We start from the raw sequence: 19434 nt of genomic DNA, 5'->3' as shown, positions 1-19434 counted from the left end.
CTTCCACACAGTCTAGTCATGCAGGGGTTAAAAATCCTAGCAGCTTTGGTCTTGAGCTGTATCCCAGAGTAAAGGTCCAATGTGCTTATTTCCTGACCCCCGTTACATAGTTAACATGAGGGTTTCTCTTATCTATGTCATAACCAATTATTTTACTCCAAGCATAGCTATGCAAAACACTAACCAATTATTTTCAGTATACAAAGATTCACATACCTAAGACCACCTACTCATTAGCTTTTGTTGGTTTCAAAATTAGCAAAATCTTTTCAAGGTCTGCTTATCTATACACTCATTAGTGGGATAGCCTTGCAACAGCAAACCCTTGTGCTTTTTATTATCAAGAAGAAGCTGCAGACACTCAGGACTCCCATTCTCATGACTGTGAATATCTATCTATCCCTGTTCGTAATGCTGCAGCTACTACATTTCTATCTATCTGTCTGCCTACATCAAGGCCAAATTCTCCTGACTCTAGCTTTTGTTTTCAATTTATGGTGGCTAAACGTAGATGGCTGCAGGTTACGCTAAGGTGACTGTGGGTCATGTCAAGTCAAGGGAATTACGAGTTCAAACCCATACTTCTTTCCCCTTCCTTGTTAGATGAATGAAATTTGCAAATGAAGCACAAGTTAAGAGGAACTCAGTAAAGAAGTTAGTTCATTTCTGTACTGTAAGGGGCTTCCAGTAACTGGAATGCCAACAAAGCTCTTGGAGATGGGCTCAGTCCAACAGCTAAAAATGCCCACTCTCTGTGGGGCTGCATGGGACGGGGTTTTAACGGGAGAGGCCCCAGAGCCCATCCTGCCCTCTCTGCAGCCTGGCAAAGGACCCCCCAGCAAATCTCACCCTTCTGAAAGGAAAAGACTGACAAATTTAAGAGACTCCAACAAAGGAGGGCACGGCTGATAAAAGGATTAGAGAGTATCAGCTAGGAAGAGATTAAGGGGACAGACTGTGCAAACAACACAGGGGAGGGGAGAAAGACCAGACCAGCCAGACTGGCGAGGGGAGGGGGCGGTTATTGTAGTAACAGGCTGTAACTCCAAGGCAGGTGATGTGGCTGGAAGGGGGCACTGGAGTCCCATTACCACAGCTGTTCAAGGCTGCTCTGGGTTTTGATCCTGCTGGCCCTTTCCAGGATGGGGTGGGGCTGGCTAGGTGACCTGGCCAGCCCATTCTGGCTCTGGGGATTGGAGAGTGACTAGGCCCAGGGGCTCTTCGTGCATTGTATGTACAGTCAGCTGGGAGCCCAAGGGTTTCCTGCCCAGTATTTTAATCCTTAAAGCCTTTTTGATTTATCGAGCTGCAAGAACCCCCCGAGCAGCAGCCGGAATACTGTGGCCAGGCCTGCCCCAGCTGATTGCCGTTGTGTAAGATCTGATCCCCGCATTCCCCACAGCCGGCAAGAGTCCTCCACATGGCAGAGATTTTCACCACGAGGGGGGATGGGGCAGCTGCCACTGCCTGCCTACAGTGGGGCTGGCTCCATGTCTCCAGGCACCGCTTCAGGGTTCACATCGTGCAGGAACTTCTCTTGCTTCCAGTTCCTACAAAGTATTGCAGGTTTCTGCCACGCAGCAATGCTCCCATCAGCTTGACCAGGAAGAGCGGCTGCATGGAGGCTGGGATTAGCTGTCACATGCTAGCCAAGCCGGGCTGGATGGAGCTGCAGAGCAACACTGTCAGATCACTGTGTTCCGGCCAGCCAGAGCGAGCCAGGTGGTATCTCATGCCTGCAGCTGGCTAGGGGTGCATTGGGGCGGAGGCAGGGTGCAGGACACAGATGTCCCCGCTCAGGTGACTCATGAAATTACTGTATTAATCAGGCCTGGTCTACACTAAAAATTAGGTCGACCTACCTACGTCACTCACAGGTGTGAAAAATCCACACCCCGGAGCAGCTTAGTTAAGCCAACCTAATTCCTAGTGTAGACGCCACTATATTGATGGAGGAATTCTCCATTGACCTAGCTACTGCCTCTCGGGGAGGTGGATTAACTACACTGATGGGAGAGCCCCCACCCCTTCCCCATTGGCACAGGTAAGCGTCTACACTGAAATGCTGCAGCTCCAAGTGTCGATGAGCCCTAAGGCTGATGAACTGCTCTTCCCCGGCTGCAGGGGCCTGAAGGAGACCCAGCCCTGCCCCAGAGGGTGTTCCTGGACCCAGCCACTGCTCCTGAGCACAGGTCAGCATCAGAGCAGCAAAGCTCTAAATGACAGTGGCGCAGCTGGTATCAGGCACTTCACAGACAGCAATCAATGGGCCGCCTCCTTGGAGCAAGGTCTTGTCCCCATTACACTAGTGGCTTTGATCAGGCAGGTCAAAGCTAGTTGAGCAGCAAGCTGGATGCAGACTCAGGAAGAGAACCCAGCAGTCCTCACCCCCCGTTCCCGCACTGCGGCCACTAGATCCCACGGCCTCCCAAAGAATCTCACTGCTGCTCTCCTAAAGGGTCCCTCCACCCCAACAGGGGAGCAGCTGTCCCGAGATGCCGTGCAAAGGGACGAGAACAGAGGCAACGCTCGTAGTTTGTTTTTTTCCAAAAGTCATTTATTGAACGTTTCTTAATGTTATTCAAAAAAGAAAGATTCAAATTTTAGATAAAAAGAAAAAAAAAAAAGGGTGTAAAGGATCCTTGGACATGCTCCAGCACATGGAAAGAACAGCCCAGGGGGGCTCACAGCATGATGCTCCCTGACCAAACTGCCCCAGAGCCCCGCTTGGCTTGCCCTTCAGAACCAATGCAGGAGATGTGCACGCACTGCCCCCTGCTGGCGCCAGACCTGCCCTGCATGAGGGACTAGCGAGGCTTCTTGCTGCTCAGCCAGTGTCACTGTGGGAACCAAGGGGCTAACAGAAACCATTTCCCCCTTCCACCCGCCCTACAGCATTGGGGAGTCAGCCGCCTAACTGGCTGAGAAGGATTCTGTGGGCTCCTGGGCGGCAGCCTGGGACCCCTTCCGGGAGTGAGGGGTGCATGCCCAGCCCCATCCCCGCTCCCCTCTCCTCCACTCCTGGGAGCAAACGCCCAACTAAAGGGGGAAGAAATGGAATGGCCGTGCTGCCGTGTGACCAGGTGGTGGTGACTCAGGGATGGATGGGGGTGGGTGCTGAGAGGCCCAGAGCTCCCAGAAGAGGCTGTTTAAGAAAATAAGCCAAGTGAGCGTGGAGTGATTATTTGGGGCTATACACAGCTGGCGTTAGCCTTAGCGACGAGCAGGCTTGCCTTAGACACCACACACTGATTTGCTGACAGATTTCCCTGGCAAGAGCTCTTAACACAAGCCACACGGGGTTAGTAACTACTGGCTCTGCAGGGCGGGCTCCCCGGCAGCAACCCGCAGGGCAGCCGTGCGCCGTTAGGTCATGCTGGGGGTGACCAAGCCCTGAAGCATGATCATGAGGCGGCGGGCCGGCTTGCTCAGGGTGTTGTGAGATTCCGCCTGCAGGAACTGGAAGAGCTTCTGCCGCACCTGGTTCATGACCGACCCCATGTGGTCTCGGGTGATGGGGTCGCTGTGGTCCAGGTGCATCACCGCCTCCTCCAGGTAACTGAGGGGAGAAAGGAAAGCCCAGGGTTACGACTCCACTTCAGCCAGGGAATGTGCAGGCACCTCCTGTCTCCACTGCACCGGCTCAGGTAGCTAGCTCCTGATTTGTCTCTTAGCAAGAAGTCCGAGGCTGCCCCCGCTTCAGCACATGGGGCAGCTGGCAGACAGCTCCCCGCGTGCCATGTGCAGCCTGGTCGCTTGGACTCACCGGCTAGAACTCTGCCTGGACTGCACTTTGTACCGGATCTATAAAGCACAAGGGGTTTCTTCAGTGGTGTTTTCACGGCGTGAAGCAGAATGTGAGCTTTATTTGGCACTGGGGCAACATGTGACCTACGCAGCTCTCAAGCCCCAAACAGGGAACGAAGGGTGAAAGCAGACCGAACCTCAGGCAGGAAGCAGCACTATCATCAAATCTAAGAGTATGGCAGGAAATCACCTTGACCCAGACAGCAATGTATTGTGTCCTCCCATAGAGCCAACTTAGGACCGTTGTGGGAATCAAAGGCCAGATCTCCCCTTTCGAAGTCCCTCTATCAAGTCCTAGGGGAATTTGCCTTTCCAGGCTTCCAGACATTTCTGTTGCCCTTCTCAAGCTTTTTTATTTCAGAGGCCATGTGCCCTGCTGCTCTGCAATCATGGAATCAGATCCTCTCTGCTCCAGGATCTCTGCTGTCCTAGTAGAGAGCTACGTCTCCTGCCCTCATGGCTGTGAGGGAAACCTTCACACTGCGCAGCCTAAGAGTCAGCTAGTGAGCCAGTTCCCACCCCTGAGAGTCACTGCTTCAGGCTAAGTGGGAAGTTGACTCTGAAATCTAAAGATGTCAGTATTACCTGAAAGTGTTAACGACTTCACTGCGGAGCACTTTAGTAAAAACCCAAAGTCCCAAACTGCTATCTACCAACACTACCTCTGATAACTTCCACCAGGCACCATCGGCACATGGAAATTAAAGATCACGGGGCAGCATAAAGTTATATTAACTATCAAATCATCCCAGGCGAATTGCGCTGGCTGTCCTGTTCATTAGTGGATTCAGTTCAACAGACACCTCCACATTTTCATTTCTATGAACCTCCAGGCTGTCACACGGAAGTGCCCCAGAATCCAGGAGCCCTGCCCCAGAGACTGCCAAACCGTGGCTAAGCCTACTTTCCCGTGGGGTGACCAGAACTGAGCACAGGATTCAGGGGGAGGGCACATCACTGGCTTAGAGCCTCTCATCTTCATATACACACACTCAGCAAACAGCCCAACTCAGCACTTAGGTACACTGGTGATGGAAGCTAAAGCAAACCCTATAGTTGGGTCGCCGTTATTTTTCAGCCTGTGCTCTGAGCAGAGCCTCTCACTGAGTTGTCCACGACGATGCTCTGGTCTTCTCCTGAGCGGAGAAGCCAGTAACATGCCGGAGGGGTTTGAGTTGTTCCTCAGAATGAGCATTGCCTGGTACTTGTCTACAACCAATCTGGAGAGACACACTGCTATTCCTGTCGCTAGAGGGTGGGGCAGGGCGGCGCTCCGGACCGACACTTACTTCAGTTTCAGTTCGGTGCGGGTGCCCAGATCCGAGGAGAGCTGCTGAATGAGAGACAGGAGGACGGGCTGGGAGAGCGGACATGGGTGCTGTCCAAACACCTGCTGAGGATCCACCGTCTCACAGACATATAGGACCAGGTTCAGATCAGCTGCTGTGAGAGTCTACGAGAAACGTATGTATTTAGAGATGTGGGGTGGAGGGGGACTGAGGAGCACTACAATGGAGGGAGGAGGCCCTGCTGCATACTTGGGCACAGCTGAACGCAGGCCTTCCTGCCCAGAGATCTCTGCTCACTCAGCACACCAGCTGAAAGGAGTTTGGCTGCACCACACGTGGTAAGGACAGCTGTCTCCACTTAGGAGCCCCAGGACTGGAGCAGCAGATTGAGTCTGCAGGCTTCAGCCCAGTGGCGCGGGGAGGTCACTCAGTGCACTGCCTCCACCGTCCATGCATTTAGCCCTTCGCTCCCAGGAACACCACGAGCATGGCCTGCGTTTGTTCAGAGCGCTGGGCAGGGGAAACCAGACCGATGGGGCCTGGCACAGGGTAGGATGGTGCTCAGATCACACGTGGGACCGGGAGAGGAACCTAGACGCTACTGTTCTTTCTGCGCCCCCTGCTGGCTCAGTGGCAGAGTAACAGTGCCCTGCACTTAACAGGTGTTGGTATGCTGGGGTCAAGCACATCAGCTACTTTAATACACCGCACTACAAGGCTTTCTACGTTTTCACAGTTAACCCTTCACCTGCCCCACCCCACTGCTGTCAGAACGGGAAGCACCAGCTCCACAATGCTGCAGTGGCCAGAGCTGCCCACCTTGGGGGAGCCTTAGCAAAGCCTAGCTCCTGAGGAGCTACAGCAGCACAAGGGGCCATCTCCTCGCCTGGGCAGAGCCAGGGGACACATCTTGGCGCCTCTGGGAGGATCAGGCCTACATGGCAGCCTGCGTACCTGCTGAAAAGCCTGGTTGAGGCGGCCCTGCTGCAGCAGCTGCAGGACGTGAGTCTGCTGAGACTGGAAGTCCAGGTGAGCAGAGGGGATGGGCGTGCCTGCTGCGGAGCGCATCGCCTGCACAATGCTCGAGGTGACGGCCGCTTGCTGCTCCTTCATGGCCAGGCTCACCTCTCCCTTGATAACCCTCTGCACCTGGGTCAGAATAGAGTCCTGCATGCTAGAAACAGAGGGAGGTGTGAGAACAGGATGGAGCTGCCAGGGATTGCGCTGCTCTCGCGCTGGTCAAGCAGGGCTCCAGCTATCAGCATAGGCGCTTCTCACAGTTTACACTGGCATGAGCCCCAAGGGTTAACATGAAGGGCTTCGGTGCCCAGGCACAGACACTAAGTACCTGGAATTCGGCAGAGCCCCTGCACAGGCGCCCGGGGCTAGGAATCTGCAGGAGAGGCATTCGCAGGGCCCCATTCTCCCCCATTCCTTAGCGAGCAGATGTTTGAACTTCTGCATGCGTCTGGTGCTGGTGACAGGTTGTAGAGATCCCTGCCCAAGCAGTCCCACCACACACAGCTGGGCTAGTTCCCCCACTGACCCATGCACTCTGAAAGGAACACCTGTAAGATGCAGGGGAGCCAAGTCCCCACTCAAGCCCTTGATAAGGGAGAGTTAGTGCCAATGGAGAGGGTGCTCTCTGAGATGTGGACACCTGTCTTCCGGGACACGGGCCCCAGCTCATAATGGGCATAAAGGGCGAAACTCTGGCCAGCTGCAGCCATGTCAGACCAGCAGAGATTCCCTGGAACCCAGTGGAGACTTCCCAGGAGGACAGGAAAATCTTCTCTCTGGGAAGGTACATGCTGTGCTGGCTGGAAACACGCAGGGACGCTGCCATCCAGGCCTCTCGACAGCGAGAGTCGAGGATCAGCTCGCCCACCTGAAGTTTGTTTCACTGCTGGGGTTTCCCTAGATGCCAAGGCATGCGTTGCTGCAGAACAGGGGGAGAGTGAGGGATTCCCCCAGGCTGGCTGAGGACATGGTGCATCAGGGAGATGCTGCAAACAGCAGCGTCAAATCAGAGTCCTTGTGGAAGGGAGTTGCTGTGCCCCACGGTGTGCCCAGGGCTCTGCCCGAGTGGCAGCGTGTGCATGCCAGGGACCAAGCTTCCATTTAGAACGAAGAGGCAGCTGCATGTTACAGAGCGAGCCACAAGCCAGCGTGGCCCCGTTCTATGCCTTTGAGAGCAGCAGAGTCGCACAAGCCTGCCGAAGCGCCTGCTGAAAAGCAGAACGTCACATGCTGCACCCTCACAGGGCAGCATGCCATGGGCTCTTTGGCACCCCCCCCCCCGTCCCTGCCCATTCCTCCTGCATGTCCAATCCAGCAGAAGCCCCAGACCCAATGCCTGACTTACTTGCCCACAATGACATGCAGCTGATGCTGCACTTCGGTGTGCACGCTGCTAGTGATGGTGGAGGCCAGCTGATCTGTGCTGCTCTGGAAGGTGCTGATCAGCTGCCGGAGCTGGCCCAGCATGGAGTCTCGGGCCTCCTGGTCTCGCGCCTTCTTGTTCTTCATGTGAGTCTCAAGCTGCTGGATATCTGCAACAGTCAGACGGTCCCTCAGAGCGCTGCCAATCACCACACCATCCCCCAGCAGAGCCCAGCTACTAGGGGGGGCTACCAAACCCTGTGTGTGATCTGTGACCTCCAGCCTCCTCCCCATCAGGAGCAAAGGGCCATGCGCCTGGCAGAACAGCAAACCCGACAGGTTCTGAGTGGCTGGGCTTTGCTGGGCTGTTCCATCGGGCAGGGCGGGGCAGAGCGTATACTTGGGCACAGTTGGCAAAGGGGCTCAATACCAATAAGGCCACAGGACAGGCACTGGAGACATTTCCTAGGCTGGAGCCAGGAGAGGGGAGGCCTGCAGAGATCAAAGGGGCTATTTCGTGATGGATTTTGAGGTTCAGAAGATGGTCTGATCAAAGGCAATGGGGATGCAAGCTCTGCAAAGGAGCAGCAGCCTTTGAGAGCTCACAAGGGCAGGGAGGGGCCCTGCTGACCTGGGGAACATGTCGCTAGGCGAATGGCTGGAAAGGTGCAGAACCAACCAGAAAGGCTGGAGGCCAGCAGTGCACGTGAGCTGGGGTCAGAGGAGCACGTTGCCCGACAGCACGCTGGGGAACAAGCTCCAAGGCTTGGCTCACTGAGGGGGTGCAGACAGGCAGGGACGAGAGTCCCTTATGCAGCACTACACAGTCCCCCCAGCCATCCTGGGGTGCCCAGGGGAGTTCACTTCCTCCAGCAGCATCCCAGGTTGACCACTGACAGACAGGGTCCAGTGTGGAGATGGTCCTACCCTGCAGCTGAGCAAGAGAAATGGCTGGTACAGTGAGGCTATCTTGCCGGCAGAACTAGAGATGCGGCCCAGCAGTCTGCCTACAGGACTGGGAGCCAGGCACACCCCAGATCTAATCTGAGCTTTTAATGTCCTCTTCAAGCTCCCCTCACCCCTTCCTCAGTTTTCCCATCTGTAGAAGAGGGATTACACTTCCCTTCCTCATAGAGAGGCCGTGAGGAGCAGTAATTCTCCGTAAAGCTCTCTGACGAGGAACCGCACTACATGAGGGCAGATCTCGGTTTCCAACAGGACTCACATTCCTGCGTCCCCTGCTTGAAGGTGTCGTTGATTTGCTGGAACATGGACTGGCAGCTCTTCTCAAACGCTGGCAACACAACGCTCTGGAACGCTTCCTTGTACGCCGACTGGATGGGCCCCTGCAGAGCATCCGCCGCTGCCCTCGCAACGGCGTCTGTCAGGTTCTTCCAAGAACACAGGAGACCCCGAGTTTAGCATTTTCCTGCTGCACACCTAGGATGGAGGCACTTCGCCTCCCCCAACCCACCTGCAAGTCCCTGGACAAGCCAGAAGCAGTTAACCCCCCGTCCATTTGCCCTGGGCCACGAGCCCACCAAGCCTAAGTGTTAACACGATGATCTGATGGCTGGGGGATCTGAACGAGTGCGCCCAAAGGAACATCCAGGTTTCCTGGTACTTTAGCGCCATGGGTGGCTCTTCCCCCTTAACCTGCTAGCTCTCGCTGAGGCAGGGAGCTGGCGAGCAGCCGTGAGAACAGAGTTGAAGGAGCGAAGAAGAGTAAACACAGCAGTGATCTTCCACACACAAAGCAGAGGGAGCCTGGAAACGGCAAACCCACTAAGACCGAGGGAGGAACATTGCTGTCCATCTTGGGGCAAAGGGAGCGCAAGCACCGAGTGGCATGACCCACAGTTTGAGAACTGCTGGCTTAGACCAACACAGTCTGAGAGAAAGCGGCCGGATAGCCATAAACCAAGGATCATGGCAGCGTGTGAACTTTGGTGGTGCGGTGTGGGGGGGGTTAATGAATAAAATGGCACTGGGCCAAGTCTTGGGGGACCCTAGGAGGTGGGGTTAGTCCCCAGCTTAACATCTTCATTAGTTATTAGTCTGACGGGGGGATCGCGTGCTTGTCAGACACTCTGGAGGTGGTTGCAAATGCTCGTGAGCAGAGAGGAATTACGTGGATGGGGCTCTGATTCAACACACGGGTAGGAAACAACAGGAGATTCCACTTGGAAAAATGCAGTTAAAACCCCACTAGGAAAAACACTCCCAAACATGAGGGACAGAGCAGCTTCCCCTGGCCCTGCATCACCACCACTTGCCACCCAGCTAGATCCGAGCGACGGGACGGAGAGACGACAACACAAAGTGCCAAACACCTTTCTCCCACCTGGCTTCCTGTTCTCTGCTAATGCTGAGAGGCAGCTCTGGTGCTGGAAGGGCCAGCAAACAGGTTGCCCGTCACCTGCACATGCCAACGGCTCCCACTGGCTTTGGGGCAAAGTGCAGGAGAAGCAGACTTGCCGACCCAGGCTGGCTGCACTGGGGCTGTTCCCGACACTAAGGCACGGCTTCTGGGCCTGGGCCTGAGCCTGTTTCAGCTGCCAGGGGAGGTGAAGGCACTTTCAGGAATGATCACTGGTCGTGCATTCAAACACACAGTGCCCTCCTGGACAGGGAAACTAGGCAGAGCAAGGCCTAAGAAGCGGATGAGAGACTGGCGGGAGCTGGTGCCTGGTTCCTCAACAATCCAGACAAGGGGTCTCATCTGCCTATGCTAGCTGCTAAACTGTGTTGAGCCCCCGCTGAGGGGCAGGCAACGTGTCAGCTGTGAGTGGCTCACCCCAGAAGGGGAACACAGGATGGCCAGGTGGTTGTTGGTCTGGGCCTTACCTTTGATTTCACTAGCTTGGTGATGTTTTCCTTCAATGTTCCCTCGACAGCGGTGAGCTTGGCGGCAATCGTATTGCTCAGCTGGCCAGTGACAGGGTCCAGGCTCTTGGAAATGTCTGGGCGTGACAAAGGAAAAGGTGACTCAGGTTCACCCGAGCACTTTGGCTTTTCCCTTGCCGAGCAGTGGGAGGGTGCCATGGCACCCAGAATCACCTCGAGCCTGGTCATCGTTCTCAGGGGTGTGAAAAATCTACCCTCGAGCACCGCAGCTCTGCCAACCTACTGCCTATGTGGCTAGGTCAGGGGTGGGCAAACTTTTTGGCCAGAGGGCCATATCTGGGTATGGAAATTGTATGGCGGGTCATGAATGCTCACAAAATTAGGGGTTGGGGTGTGGGAGGGCTCCAGTTCGAGGTGCAGGCTCTGGGGTGGGGCTGGGGATGAGGGGTTGGGGGTGCAGGAGGGTGCTCCCGGCTGGGACTCAGGGGTTTGCAGTGGGATTGGGGCTTCGAAGGGAATTGAGGTGTGGGAGGAGGTCAGGGGTGCAGACTCCGGGTGGCACTTACCTCAAGCAGCTCCCAGAAACAGCGGCATGTCCCCCTCTGGCTCCTACGTGGAGGTGCGGCCAAGCGGCTCTGCACCCTGCTCTGTCTGTAGGCGCCGCCCCTGCAGCTCCCATTGGCTGCAATTCCTGACCAATGGGAGCTGCGGGGGGCAGCACTTGGAGCGGGGGCAGCGTGCAGAGCCCTCTGGCTGCCCCTATGCATAGGAGCCGGAGAGGGGACACACCCCTGCTTCCGGGAACTGTGCGGAGTGGGGCAAGACCCCGACCCTGCTCCCGGCTGGAGCACCAGAACGGGGCAAGCCCCGAACTCTGCTTCCCGGCGGGAGCTTGAGGGCTGGATTAAAACGTCTAGAGGGCCGGTTGTGGCCCCCGAACTGTAGTTTGCCCACCACTGGGTAGGTCGATGGACAAATGCTTCTGTCAGCCTAGCTACCGTCGCTTGGGGAGACTGAGTTCCCACAGGGATGGAAAAACCCTCCTCGCTCTACTTTGTGTCTATACTGTGGTGCCATAGCTATGCCACTGATAGCACCCGCCACGTAGACATGGCTCAAGACCCCTTCCAGAGCAGCACATCCCTCCTCCAGGAGCTCCTGCGAGCCCATCACAGATCCCAGTCTCCGGAGAGGTCTGCGATGCCAGGAGGTTCTCAGGGCTAAGCATGCCACATCCACAGTCCTGCGCCACCTATTGCCGCCCTGCAGCATGCGGCTTCACACCTACCTGCTGGGCCCACGCCGTATAAACTACCCAGCATCAGCACTTACACTGGGGTACTGTCTTTTTCATCTCCTCGCGGATGGTCCTCTCCAGGCGATTGCATGCAGCAGTGGAGAGGGACTGCGACAGCTGCTGGGACAGGTGCTCCTGGAGCTGCCCGTTCCGCTGCTGCCCCTCGGTCAGAGCTCGGTCCAGCCTCCGCTCTGGAGGTCACACATTAAGGAGCAACAGCCTCCAGGAGATGCCCTCTCCGATCCCGGCACTCCTCTCCTCTGGTGATGGGCACTGACCAGATACATACTATCTCCTGCACCACCTGCGGCTTCCAGAAGAGCAAGCTTGGGCCTTCGGTAATGGGGGACTCCAAGATACGGCTGTGTTAGCTCTTATAACCCCACCTGCCAGCAAACAGGCCACGGGAGGGATCAAGAGCAGTAACCGGAACCAGGTGCAGTGCAGGCTGGCCACTAGCAAGCACCTGACAAGAACCATCAACCCCGCACCACAGCATCCCCTGCTATTCGAGTGCTGGGACCCCACACAGCTCTTCCGGTGCCCCCCAACCCTGCACTGCAGCAACCCCCCATCCCAGCCCTGGCACCCTTGAGCAGTGACTGCTGAACTCCAAGGTGATTTTATGGTACAGATATATGGCCGCTGGGACTGACGGGAAACTATGATGTCTCTCCTGCAGCACCACTCACCCCAGAAGGCCGGCCCTGTGGCATGCTGGCCCCGAGAGGGGTTTGCCAGGAAGGATACGCTCTTGTTCTTGCTGAGAATCAATCACTCGTTCCATGTGACCCATGAGGGAGCTCTGCACAGCATCCAGGTGGTCAGTAAGTCTCTGCATTAGTTCCATCTGGTTCTGTCTCAGTTCTGTGAGCTCCCTCTGTTGGCTCCGCAGCAGAGACATCAGCTCATCCTGGCACTCGGCAGTCACCTGTTTGCAGACAAGGCAGCCAAATGATATGCTCTGACTCCACTGGCCACTGCATCTGTACTGAGATCGGAGGTCAGCAGAGAGGTTGAGCCCCTGCTAGGGAAACCCAGGGCCAGTTCACCCACCACTTAAGCCCAGGAGCAAAGCTCAACACAACCATGATAAGATTCAGGGCCTGTCCCAGGCCTCAAGGAAGCCAAGTGGCACAATTCCCCCCATCTCCAATAGGATCAGCACTTTGGCTTTACAGGAGCACACCGATGAGACCGCAAAACACACCATGTCCCAGGTTTCTTCCATGACCTAAGAGATTGAGCTGACTGGGAGCGAACCCTGCCCAGACCTTCCCAGGCTGTCTAACTCCAAATCTTTTGCTCCCCAAAGGTCATGTGCAAACCAGAGCCTAGCCCCCTCTCACTGGATCCCTGCAGCTGCCTACAACACTTAGAGGATATAGGTCTCTGCTGTCAGAGAAGCGGAAAGCCCCGGGATTTAAACAGCTGGCCTCAGGCACTTACGATGGAGCAATGCATTGTTTGGGGGGTGCACTGCCATTCACAGGGCCAGCACCATGGCACTTCCTCTAGCTCAGGAGGGGAAGTGGCTCTGGCCAGCTCCATGCCTGGAGGAAGGGGAAGTTATTTTGGAGATGTTCTCTGGCCCATATTATCCAGATGGTCAGACTAGATGATCACATTGGTCCCTTCTGACCTTGGAATCTACGGAGGTGCTTCACCCGCATCAGCTGGAGCCAGACTTTAACCTAGCGGGAAGCCATCTGAAACCCGGTGCTACAGGCAGTAGACCCCACTCTAGAGGCTGGCTGAGCCCTCGGTGTCCCAAGGGCATCCCAATGAGTCCTAAAACGTGGTCCCAGCACGCTACACTCTCCATTGGACATGGAGGTACAACCAGCAGAGATAAGGAGCTTGAACAGGCCAGAGCTGCTCTGTCCCAATGGGGCTAGGAATGCCTTGTTCTCCCACGGCTGGCGCACTCAAAGTGATTTCTATTGGTCTCACGCAGGAGCAAATACCAGAGCTGTGACTGGGCAGGTTGGATTGGAAAAAGCAGGACCACGTATATGCAAATCAGATGTGGCAAGCTGCAAAGGAAGCCACTGGTCTCATCAAGTCTGGGCACCCCTCTCAGACCATCTGCAAGCCACAGAGCTAAGCAAGTTCTGCAGGGCCTTAGTGAGCAGCAAAGCACAGCTGGCATGCCCTGCCGGCTCACGGAGCACAGGCCCCAAGCTCTGCAACAGACGCTGAGGGAGCTGGGATGGGCTTTCCTTTAAGTCATCAGTGAGCTAGCTAACAAGCAAGCAGGTGATGGAGTGTCGGATTCCCACTGGGACTAACCTGGCGATCACATGATCTTGGGGACTGGGTCACATCCCTGGAATCAAAAGAAGAGTTACCATAACCATGTGAATTGCACCCAGCCCGGGGTCAGAGTCTTTCACCAACACTGACTGAGCTGGGTCTGGGCTTTTGATTCCACCTATAACTTTCACCCCCCCACCATCCGGCATCTGCCCCCCTTCTGTCTGTTCCACCACCAACACAAGAGCACCAGGAGGGTACAGAGTTCATGTTGGTACAGAACTGTATCAAAGCCAAGAATTACTACCCCTAGTGAGTAAGACTCAAGGGACCCTTACACGGCTCCTCTAGGTGGGCTGATTTGACACAGGGCACCTACTGGGCCTGGCCCTTTGGCCTGAGGGTCACTGGCTCCCCTGCTGTTCACACAGCATGACCACAGCCTAGGCTGTTGAGCCTTGACTGAATTTGGGGACAGAGAAGTCACTCCCCTGATGTTATCTACTCAAACATCAACATGGCAGTTTTCTCTCTTTCTTATAGAAAAAGATCAGGTGCACATTTTGAAGTTCTTAAAGAGTGTGTGTAAGGACTGTCTGGAGCCATATATTGCAGTATGGACTGAACAAAGACTGGTTTGTTAAGCAGGAGAGACCAGTTTGGCTCCTGCAAACCCGTGACTCCATGTTGATCCAAACCTGGCAAGAGGGAGGCATGCGCTGGCGGCTCACAGCCTGGATGGCCCGCAAGCACGACAGCAGCAATTCAGTTGTCTGAAAAGGACTGGGACGTGGGAGGCAAATGGCATTTCTCAGCAGAGATTCCTGTTCCTGCAACCAACAATCTAAAGTCCCAGCCTGTGGTCTGCAATCATGACATACACAAGGACAGCTCCAAACCAGTCCCTGGAGCCGTATGAAAAGCACAGGAGTACAAAGCCATTTGCAGAGGTTGCACTGATTTTCCTGTACACAGGACTTAGCACATTGGACTGTGCTACCTGATCACCTTCTCATGGGCTGACCCTTCAGCTGATCAAGTTTCAGCCAGAGCACATTCATACGGTCAAGTTTCAAACACAGACGCAGCAGGCAGGTGCCAGATGTTACTGCATGTGGCCACTGTGGTTGGGCCTAGAAGCCACCCAGATCAGAGCTCTGTCATGCTGGGTGCTGAAAAACGTTTAGAGAATGACCATCCTGAAGGAGCCTTCCCCGAAGTGGGGCAGATTGCTCTGCCATGGGGCAGCACAGGAGTAGAAACGAGGCTGTGTACCCCTCTCATTCATCTCACTGTAATGAGCCTGCCTCCCACAAGTTCTTCTGAAGCCTGTGCTGGCCCTGCAGCCCCCCCTGGAAGGGCAGGACAGAGCCCGCTCCCATGCCCCTCTGTGATGGCCAATGCAGCGCTTTCACCAGGGCTGGCGGGTTACTGCTCACAAAGCTCAGATCCCCGTGTGCAGACAGCAGCAGCTCTAGGGCACCACTGGCTAGCTTATCTGCTAGTGGGTTTCTCAGATTGCAACCCTGTGCTGCCAATCCCACAGCTGTCTGCCCTGGAAGCCCAGCGTACCCGTCATCTTTCTTGCCCTTCCGTTTGAGCTTGGGGGAAGCCCGAGGGGACACCTTGGCTTTCCAGTCCTTCACAGGCAGCCTCTGTGCAGATGCTTTGGCACTAAACCCGCCTGATGTAGAAGCCAAACTTGCAACTTCATCATCATGGTCACTGCAAAAGAAGACCAGGGAGAGGAGGTTGCTAGCAGTACTGGGGAGAGCCAGCCCGACGGGGCTTCAGCCACCCTGCCCTACAGCCGGCTAGGTCGTCAATCCAGAGGAGTCCGCAGGGCCCAGCATGAAGTGCTCCACCTTGACCCAAGGAACCAGGCTGCTCAGATCAAGATGAAGCATGGCATGATGAGACCTGTAGTCTCTGCATTAGGCTGGGCTGCAGAGGTCTCTAACTGCTCCCCAGTGTGGAATTTGCTGACTAGGGAGGGGACCCAGCACAACATGCCTCTCAAGCCGAGCGGCTGAAGGTGCCGTAACCCAGTGAGAACCACAGCGTGGAGAGACCGAGGGCCGTCCAGGCAGTAACTGAACTACCCACTGACGGGAGGGGACTGACCCTGCCACCTCTGGCTGCAGCTCTCCCACTGAAGGCAGTGAGAATTTGGCATGTAGGAGCAGCCCCTGGTGGTGAAGGGCAGGCCATGACTGGGCAGGATCTCGGAGAGCACAGCAGTGTCCATGGGCACTCGATCTACCTTGCTTTACACTCAAGGGCTGGGCTCCACCAAACGGTGCCCATTGGTTGGTTTGCACTGATGACTGGACCAAGCGACACGAGCCACGCTCGGTCCACGTTCCCCCGAGCAACCCAGCGAGCACTCTGACCCTGAAGAGCGTGACCCAGGTGACAGCATCTTGCAAGCCAGCCCAAGCTATCAGGGTAGGACTGGTTTCATGGCCTCCCTCATGTCAGAGTTGGGGGGCAGGAGGCAAAGCAGATGAAGACTTGCCAAGGACAGAGGCACAGATGCAGCATGAACAAAGTCCATGCCGGGGCCACGTGGGCCGGTACCTTTGCTCTGCGCTGGCATCCTGGCTGTCGTGCTGCAGCAGATGGTAGCTGTGCCTGTGATAAGAAGAGCTCTTGTGCTTCTCTGCAACGTCATCCCTTGGGCTGGGGGAAAGGGAAACGCCATCATGGAAACATCTCCCGGCCTGGTTATCTGCTCATCCCACTGCCTGCACAGGGGTGGGCCTGCTGACAGCAGGCTGGGCTCGGAGCCCACACCACTGGGGGGTTCACAGAACCGGTGGGGTCCGACAGCCGGGCCCTGGCATAGTGGGTGTCTGGGAGGGGAGGGGGTCAGATGCTTGGGTGCGATCACACACCCTTCAGAGCCTGGGCGGGTCTGTAGATGTCAGGCCAGTCTGAGGCTGATAAGAGACTGCACAAGCTCCTAGGCTGGAGGACGGGCGCAGTTTATAAACACCAGTGAACAGGAAGCAGCTGGCAGGAACTCCACGCTGCTCTCCTCCAGATGCAGGTGGTGCACTACGGTTACAGCGTGTCCCCCAGCCATTGTGTTTTCACCTGTCCAGGGAGTATTTCAGATCCCCAGACACTGTGCATTAGTGGTAAGAGCAAGAGGTCGTTGCCTGGACACTGGCACACCTGCAAAGTGCAGCAAGTTACAAGGCCAAGGGGAACCAGCCACCATGGCAAGGCTTTTCTAAACTTGCACCCTGGATCCAGACAGTTGACATGTGGGACATGAAAGCAGCATGGAGCATCCAGACAGTTCAATGGCAGCTCCCAATCCCTCTCCCCCGTGCAGTGGGGACAGGAAGTGCTGCAAAGGCAGCACTCTCAGCTGCTAGGGTGGAAGGATGGCTGTGTCTCCTGTAACTCAGGGGACGTCTCTGCTAGGGTGGAAGGATGGCTGTGTCTCCTGTAACTCAGGGGACGTCTCTGCTCTATTAAGGAGCGGTGCGGGCAGGCTGCTGGCCTCGCTCAGAAGGATGGAGGCTGCAGGGCTGGCCCTGGGACGTGCGGCCTCCCAATCTATGAGAGGCCTGGGGACAAATCAGGACATTCTGCTCCACTCCTGCCAGAGGAGGTAGGATCTGGCCAGCCCAGGCATTCCAGACCTGCAGGGAACACCCCCAGCTGCTTGGGCTGGAAGAGTTTGTCTCCAAGACATGGCTACGCATAACCCTTCTCTCAGGCTACATCTCTGTGCTTCCCAGCTTGGGCAGACATACCCTCAGACCTGCTTCGCCATGTGAATCAATCACAGCTACTCACTTCAGGGACTAAGTTTGTTTGGCGTCTCTGTTACTGCTGGCTCTGCAGAGCCAGCCCAGTCGCAGGTGAGAGACTCGTCACTCTCATGCACTGGCAGCAGAACTGGCTACCGAGTGCCACTCAGTTCCCCCCAAGAGGGCTGCACAGGTGTTGCCACGGGCAGAATTTGGGCTGCACAACCTTTATTCTGCTGGTCATGCACAAGATGGAAAGACCCCAGACTGACTTTGAGAACCCAGGGTAAGTGTGCAGGGCTGGCAACTAGAAAAAAGGGTTAAGGTGCTGAGCTCCTTAGAGCCGGAGCGGGTGAGAAACAGACGTCCCGCGGCTATCCTGGAGTCCCTGTTGCAGAGTAGAGATTCATGTTAAAGCTGGCCTGGAGGTGGGGGACAGTGATGCTGAGCCTACAAAGCCAGGGTGCAGGGAGGAGAAGTGGCTTATTGGGGCTCTGAAAGGAGGGACAGCCAAGGCCCTGAAACACCAGTTTTCCACCAACGTGCCGACTGGACATGGCTAAAAAAATGCCCCCAAGTAAAGCAGAGCAAAGCCCACCCAGCCGGTTACCTGTCTGCTATGCTGTTCCTGGTTTCCCTGGTGATGTCGGGGGCTGCTGGCCACGGCTGGCTCACGATGCTGTTGGAAGATGCATTTTCCTGAGTTAAAGCAGTCTCCAGTAACGAGGGTGTGGTCAATCTGTCCACCTCCACGGGGGCCATGTCCAGGGAGTGCTGGCTGTGCTCGGAGCTGTGCCGGTTCCTCGGGGACAGCAAGTGCAAGGCCGACGCAGCTGAGGCCATGCTGTCCGCATGGTGATTGGGCTCCAGCACCTCTGCAGGGAGCCCGGCTGGGGCTGCGGCAAAGCTGCGCTGCAGCGTCTCAGAGGCGATCTCTGGGATATCCTGGGACATGGCCGTGGAGGCCGAGGAAATGACATCGGGGGAGCGCTCCCGGGTGGGTGAGGCCTGGGCTACCACAAGGGGCTCCACTTCCTGCAGCTCCAGAGCCAGAGGGGGGTTTGCTGGAGTGACCTGACCAACAGAAACAAGCCGACTTTCACTGTCATGCAGAGACACCCAAACCACACTAGCGACCTCAAGGACCATCAGCACCTCATGCCAACGAGCCTTCAAGGGAGGGAGCGGAGAGGCCCCATCCTGGCCTTAGTACTGCTATGCCCCCAGGACAGGGCTGCTCAGGAGCCAGGAAGATGGGGGAGGCCCTCAGACATCTGGGCCTGACTGCATTCTGATCCTTTGCTGCTCCAGCACCCCTATTACCCGCCAGCACAGAACCAGCTGTCCGGTAGGACAGCTCTGTCGGGAGCAGCATTCACTGACCGGGGTCACGCTGCACTTAGTCAGGGTTTGCAAACACTTCAGCACATAACACCGCCAATCTCAGCAGTCCAGGGGATTGCACAGGTGAATCACGTACGTAAGTGCCTGCAGGACCGGTCTAAGATTTCACGTTTCTCTCACCGAAGAGGCAAGACGCAGTAGCTGCAGGGTCATCAGCTTAAAACACCTGTTTCCAGTTGAAGATTTCATACTGATTGTTACAAGTAACATCTAAAGTTTCCAGAACTGAAAGAGATTTGAGGAAATATTCCTCTTTCCATTCGCTTTACTGGCTACAATCAACTTCACTGGATCTTTCCTACAGAAGCAGGGGCAGAAACATTTTAAAAGAGCAACTTCTTGTTGCAAGTCCAAAAAGCAAGCAGCAGACTCAGCTCGGATTTCA

At 55.9% G+C, this 19434-nt stretch overlaps 1 protein-coding gene across 1 annotated transcript in view; it reads right to left on the bottom strand.

Moving 5' to 3' along the window:
• Positions 1-2535: 2535 nt before the first annotated feature.
• The window catches only part of EDC4 (enhancer of mRNA decapping 4), a 59083-nt gene continuing 42184 nt past the window's right edge, over positions 2536-19434 (bottom strand). The window contains exons 18-29 of the mRNA XM_075118282.1: positions 18256-18719; positions 16459-16560; positions 15451-15603; positions 13915-13951; positions 12373-12553; positions 11658-11813; positions 10326-10441; positions 8704-8869; positions 7462-7648; positions 6051-6270; positions 5097-5260; positions 2536-3559 (exon numbers count right to left, since the gene is read on the bottom strand). Of these exons, the coding sequence (XP_074974383.1) occupies positions 3367-3559; positions 5097-5260; positions 6051-6270; positions 7462-7648; positions 8704-8869; positions 10326-10441; positions 11658-11813; positions 12373-12553; positions 13915-13951; positions 15451-15603; positions 16459-16560; positions 18256-18719 (2139 nt within the window). The 3' untranslated portion in view covers positions 2536-3366. The remainder of the gene's footprint in view (positions 3560-5096; positions 5261-6050; positions 6271-7461; positions 7649-8703; positions 8870-10325; positions 10442-11657; positions 11814-12372; positions 12554-13914; positions 13952-15450; positions 15604-16458; positions 16561-18255; positions 18720-19434) is intronic.

The sequence above is a fragment of the Caretta caretta genome, chromosome 12 (assembly GCF_965140235.1).
Source record: "Caretta caretta isolate rCarCar2 chromosome 12, rCarCar1.hap1, whole genome shotgun sequence".
In the NCBI taxonomy this organism is placed as follows: domain Eukaryota; kingdom Metazoa; phylum Chordata; order Testudines; family Cheloniidae; genus Caretta; species Caretta caretta.
This window is presented reverse-complemented; position numbering and strand designations above follow the sequence as displayed.